This window comes from Anomalospiza imberbis, chromosome 2, assembly GCF_031753505.1.
Source record: "Anomalospiza imberbis isolate Cuckoo-Finch-1a 21T00152 chromosome 2, ASM3175350v1, whole genome shotgun sequence".
NCBI lineage: Eukaryota > Metazoa > Chordata > Aves > Passeriformes > Viduidae > Anomalospiza > Anomalospiza imberbis.
In genome coordinates this window covers 2,517,039-2,523,073 of record NC_089682.1, presented here as the reverse complement: position 1 = coordinate 2,523,073, position 6,035 = coordinate 2,517,039, and the positions used below count along the sequence as shown (strand labels likewise).

At 42.0% G+C, this 6,035-nt stretch overlaps 1 protein-coding gene and 1 long non-coding RNA gene across 2 annotated transcripts in view; both read right to left on the bottom strand.

The window, feature by feature from the left end:
* Positions 1–239: 239 nt before the first annotated feature.
* The window catches only part of LOC137468135 (uncharacterized), a 232,988-nt gene continuing 227,192 nt past the window's right edge, over positions 240–6,035 (bottom strand). Inside the window, exon 2 of the long non-coding RNA XR_010995772.1 lies at positions 240–1,094. This is a non-coding gene — a long non-coding RNA (uncharacterized lncRNA). The remainder of the gene's footprint in view (positions 1,095–6,035) is intronic.
* DOP1B (DOP1 leucine zipper like protein B) overlaps positions 240–6,035 on the bottom strand; it is a 51,953-nt gene continuing 46,157 nt past the window's right edge. The window contains exons 33-37 of the mRNA XM_068179516.1: positions 5,534–5,670; positions 5,114–5,169; positions 4,490–4,639; positions 3,929–4,058; positions 240–2,924 (exon numbers count right to left, since the gene is read on the bottom strand). Coding sequence (XP_068035617.1) covers positions 2,667–2,924; positions 3,929–4,058; positions 4,490–4,639; positions 5,114–5,169; positions 5,534–5,670 — 731 coding nt within the window. The 3' untranslated portion in view covers positions 240–2,666. The remainder of the gene's footprint in view (positions 2,925–3,928; positions 4,059–4,489; positions 4,640–5,113; positions 5,170–5,533; positions 5,671–6,035) is intronic.

The following is a 6,035-nucleotide window of genomic DNA, read 5'->3' as shown; positions in this document are numbered from 1 at the left end:
CTGCCCAGGAAGGTTTGGAGTGCCCATCCCTGCAGGTGCCCAAGGAATTCCTGGACGTGGCACTCAGTGCTCTGGGCTGGGGACAAGGTGGGCATCGGGCACAGCTGGGACCTGGTGATCTTGGAGGTCTTTTCCAACCTCTGTGATTCTGTGATTGAATTTGGGAGCTTTTCCAGAGTCAGATAAAAATTAAACTTGGTGAGTGAGCAGTGAAGGCAGGTTGAAAACTAAGAACTGCATTTGAAAAGGCATTGCAAAATAACATTTAATATTAATAGAAGAATTACATTCATGTATGGTATGGGACACACAACCATCACTTAATGCTCTACACTTCATGTCCTGCTGCTCTTCAGCAGTTTACCTTGGTTGCACTTCCTAATTTTTTCTTTCAGGAAAATGAAATCCTTTGGAATATTTCCATGTCTCCCTTTGAGCACCGTGGCTCTGCTGTGTTGGAGCTGAAGTGTCCAAAAGACAAAGCTGAGCTTGGTTAGACTGGAAAGCAAAATCACAGCAAAGCAAAAGCATTTCCTCTCCTGGAACAGGAGAGGATGTCTGGAGTTCCAGGCAAAAACCTTTCCAGATTCATGGACAGTCAGGTTGTTCTGCTTTGGCAGGACCAGCTCAGAGCAGGACAGCCCTGCTGTGGCTCCCCAGTGGATCTATCAGTAGGAGAAAACAACCACAGTTAGTCCCACATGGAAAAGTAATAAAGTTATGGAATAAAGGAATTAAATATTCCCCTTTGGGCCTGTGGAACTGTGCCCCTCCAGCACTCAAGCAGGACTTTTAGTTAAAGCCCTTTCCTCCTTTTTCACATGTTATTTATAATTACAAAAGATCTGCTTGGATACTAAATTTTAAAGAATTTTTTCTTCCGAAGTGGAAGGATTCCACTTAAATGTGTCCCTTAAATGTCTGATGCCATTGAAAGCAGTTTAATGGCAAAAAGTTGTCTTAGCTTTTTTAACAGATCGAATCATGGAATAACAGAATCATGGAATCCTGGAATGGTTTGGGTTGGAAGGGACCTCAAATCCACCCAGTGCCACCCCTGCCATGGCAGGGACACCTCCCACTGTGCCAGGCTGCTCCAGCCCCAGTGTCCAACCTGGCCTTGGGCACTGCCAGGGATCCAGGGGCAGCCCCAGCTGCTCTGGGAATTCCAGCCCAGCCCCTGCCCACCCTGCCAGGAATTCCTTCCCAACCTCCCATCTAACCCTACTCTCCTTTATCAGCATTTCAAGGGAAATATCCAAGTATGGAATGCAACCAGAAGGAAACTGAAAGTAAAAGTACCAAACCATCCTGAGCATTCAGATTATCCATAAAAATGATTGAAGGTAGGTAGGAAACGAACACCAACATCTTAACAGAGGTCTGCTCCAATATTCAAATAATGCTTTCAAAGGGTCACTTCTCACTTGTGCTCATTCCAACAGCATTAGAGAACATGAATAAATTATATTAATAGAAATAATTCACATTCTTAATGACCACACCTCAGTCCACCACTTTCCTTCACTGTAAAAATGCAAAGGATTTGAACAAGTTTGGCACAAGCCCGTTGTGGTGTTATTATTGTACAGTGCTCCAGTGTGAGAGTAAAGGATGTTTCATTATTTTAGTTTATAAACCCAAGATGAAAATTTCATCCATCTGTACCTAAAACCCACTGCAGAGAAGCCTCCCTTGTTTGTTATGGGAGTTTGGGAAAAAGAAATCCTTGACTCCCAACCAAATTTTTCCCATGCCCTTTTTAATTTAGGAAAAGCACTGGGATGATCCCCCTACCTCTCTCACCATCTAGGAACAGCCAAATACATTCTTTTGTACAAAAAATGTTCTTACAAAAACAAAAACAAAAAAGAATATTATTTTCATTTTAGTTAAGCAATTTCTATTTTTACAGCATTATCTTCATTTGGTTGCATTTCAGAAGCTGCAGCCACCTGAGTCACTGAAACAACAAAAGTTTTTAATTTAAAAAATATTAATTTAAATATTTTAATCAATAAATTAAAATCAAAACCCCCTCGAGTTATGCTAATTACATAGTGTTCCTGCAGAGGTTTGTGTTTTATGCACATTTCTGATTTATTAGGAATTGCTAAGCCTGAAGATACTGTTCTAGCACAGAGCTGAAATTACAGCCAGGGCAAAGCTGCAGCTCCTTGCACAATGCTGAGACTTAGACAATCCATCTGTGAGAATCTGGAGCATTCATTTAGAATTTGATCAATTTAGGCCAAATGAGGGGCTTTCACCTCAGAAATGACTCACTGCAAACTGATTGTACACTGACATGCAATATTGGATTTTCCTTCAGTTTTCCTTCAGGACACAGTTCCAAAAGCACTTCACAGTACTGGAGAAGTCTCAGGGCAGCTGCTACTTCCACCAAGTCCAAAATATCCTTCCCCTATGTACAAAATGTCTTTAATCCTTCCCAAGGAAAACAAATAAACCACGGGAACTCTGAGAAATTCCCACCAAACTGCCCTTTTTTACCACCACAGCAACTGGAGATTCCTGCTTTTTACCACCAGCTCCTGAATAATTGAAGAGAAATCCCAAAATGTAGCTGGAAATTTGGGGGGAAAAAAGCAATTTCAGCCAAGCTTTCCCTGTGGTTGATCCAGCACGAGTGTCCCAGGTGAGGCTCAACTTTCCATATTTTCCAGGAAATCACATTCCACACTGTCCTCCAGCTGCTGCAGGATCCTGATGCTGTTGCTGCCAAGAGAATCCATGGAGGCAGCTGCAGAGGCGTGGGAATTCTGGGGGTCACTGCCACGGGCTGTGAATGCCCAGCACAGAGTCTGGAAGAAAGGCAGCAGCTGGGTGATGCTGGACACGGAGCGCAGGCTCAGCAGGGGGAATCTGGGATTCCTGGCAGCGCCCTCGGGGTGCTTTGGGTCCTGAAAGGAAAAGAAAGCTGGGATGTTGTCACACTACGACACAAAATAACTCACACAAGCACGCAGATGTAAGAGGGGAAGAAAAGAACCAAAAGAGAAATTTTATTTTCTGACTCCACTATATATAAGATTTCAAAAGTGGCAGTGGATTGGAGGGTGGAATTGCCACCTCTCCAACAGTCCATCAATTCTCTCCTCCCACAAAGAAGAATGCAAAACAATCATTATTTACATGAACAGTGTGAGAAGATTCAGTAGAAAGATGTAAACATCAGAAGGCATAGAAGACTTTTAGAAGAACTTTAAAACTCTCAAAAGAGCAGGGCAACGGGATGTACTAAAGGTAAAGGTTGGAAAGGACCTTGAAGATCATCCAGCTGATCCATGAGCTCTTCCACTGTCCCAGGGTGCTCCAACCTGGCCGTGGACATTCCAGGGATCCAGAGGAAGCCACAGCTGCTCTGGGCAGCCTTTTCCTCTTCCTCACAGGGAATATGTAAAAATCCCTTGAATAACTTAAAAAGTGGCATTTAAGGAGAACAGCAGGTCAAGAGTGGCTGGAAGATTGCCATGAAATAATCACATTTCCAGACCAAAGGCCTTGAAACCAAGATTCCTGTCTTTCCTTGCTGAGGTCGTTTATCTGGTGGAACTCAGAGATTCATAAATTTTATTCCAAATTAAAAAAAAAAAACCCAAAGCATTTGTTGGAAAAGAGGTGACTTTGCTTTCTCACAGAATTTGTATCATGGAGTGGTTTGGGTTGAGAGGGACATTAAAGATCAGCCAGGACCACGGGCAGGGACACCTTCATCGACTCCAGGCTGCTCCAAGCCCCATCTCAACCCAGCCTTGGACACTGCCATGGACCCGGGGCAGCCACAGCTTCTTTTCCTCTTCCTCACAGGGAATATCTTAAAATCCCTTGAATAACTAAAAGTCTTGTATTTGGAAAAGTAAATTAATGGATTAAAAAAAAAAAAAATCCGGGAAAGTTTCTTTACCCCATATTTCATCTTGAGCAGATCCATGATCCTCACGATGTGTGGTTGGCATTCCTGGTGGTTTTCCACCAGGTGAGAGGTGACAGGAGATGATTCTGTGTCCACCTCTGGCACAAAGGCCCATTTGTACCTGGAATAAATGGGTTGATTCCTTAAAAAGATGAAAATCCTTGTTTGGATCATGCCTACTTTAGTGCAGCACTGGTTGTTTCTACAAAAATTTGTCATAAATATTCTTTGCTATTAATGAATTATTACATGACTAATTTGCCAGTATTTAAATACAACCAGCTCCAAAACATTCCCAAGTGTGTGCAGATGGAAAACAATCTCCACTTTTCTCCTCTCCCAGTTTTCCAAGTTAAGGAATCCTAAGGAGGATGGGGAAATCCTCCTACACCAAGACCAAATTCTTCTCCCAAATCCCATTTATCACCATATTTATCACCATATATTCAATATCACCACTCCTAAAAGGAACTGATGAAAGGCAAAATGAAATCTTGGGGAAAAGAGAATTCTTTTAAAGGATGAGGGGACAAGAGGAGAAGAGGGACTCACATTTGGAAGAGCTGCATCCTGTCAGGGGGGAAGGAAAGGGCTGTGTCCAGGAATTTGCAGGCTGCCAGGTACAGGCACAGCTCGTTGGGCTGGATCTCAGCCCCGCTGCCATCCCCTGAGCCTTTGCCTTTGCTGATTTTGCTGTTGCTCCTGTGTTTAAATTTAAAAAAAGTCCCATTCAAACTCCAATCCACCCAAGGTTTTTCAGTCAGCACAAGAGGAATGCCCACATTTACACAAAGGAGCTCTTGGACAATTATTTTTATTCTGTAGGAGGCTCTTGTATGAGTATTTTTATTTTATTTTTGCTCTGTAGGAGCAAAATAAACTAAAATATATAAAAGATGGCACCATGTTAAAACATTCAACTGCTGACTTAGCATTTAACTTTATTTTTGTACACAACTAATAATTAGTACATATATTTTTAAGCATACCACTATTTTACCTGCTAAAAAATTTCTAAATTATGATTTAGCAGTAATAGAAAAATAAAAATGCTCCTCCCTATCTCAGAGAATTAATTTATTAATTTTAAAGAAATCTCTCAAACTCTCCTCCCTATCCCAGAGAATTAATTAAATTAATTAATTTTAAAGAAATCTCTCAAATGGCAGGTCTTACTTTGCTGGTTCCTCTTCCTCAGTTAAATCTTCCTCCAGCTGTAGAAATGTCTGGATCTTTAAAGAAATAATTATTGAGAAGCTGAAATGTTCACACAACTCAATCCCGACTAAAAGTGATGATTTACATTGAAAAGTAACCTTTACGACTTGTAACAAATTAATAATCCAGGCAAGAGATCCCATTAACAACACCAAAATTAATCCAAAAGGAATTTCCTAATGACAATTTTACTTTTCCCCTCTAAATTATCAGATTAATGTAAAACTGTGGAAACATTTCCAAGCAGGGAAGAAAAAAAAGGTAAGCTGGGAAAAACCACAGGCTGATTTTTTTAAATGTAATTTTTTTTTTCAAATGTTCAAATGTTTTTTTCAGATGTAATTTTTTTTTTCCAAATGTTCAAAACTTCTTTCTTACCAGTTCTGTCACCATGATTGGCCACAACGAGGTGAGATGTTGAGGGGAAATCCTCAACAGGAGAACTCTGAAGAAGAGAAACATCTGGGCAGCCACCAGAGAAGTCTGGCCCACACGGAGGTTCTCAGTCAGGCGTTCTGGAGGAAGCATAAAAAAAGGAAAAAGCAAAATAAAAGCAGCATTTTCCTGAATTTGTGTTGTTTTGGGGAATTAAAATGTGGAATCATGGAATGCTTTGGGTTGGAAGGGACATTAAATGCCACCCCTGCCATGGCAGGGACACCTCCCACTGTCCCAGGCTGCTCCAAGCCCCAGTGTCCAACCTGGCCTTGGGCACTGCCAGGGATCCAGGGGCAGCCCCAGCTGCTCTGGGAATTCCATCCCAGCCCCTGCCCACCCTGCCAGGGAACAATTCCCAATTCCCAATCTCCCATCCAGCCCTGCCTGTGGCAGTTTAAGGCCATTCCCCTTGTCCTGTCCCTCCTTGTGAAAGTCCCTCTCC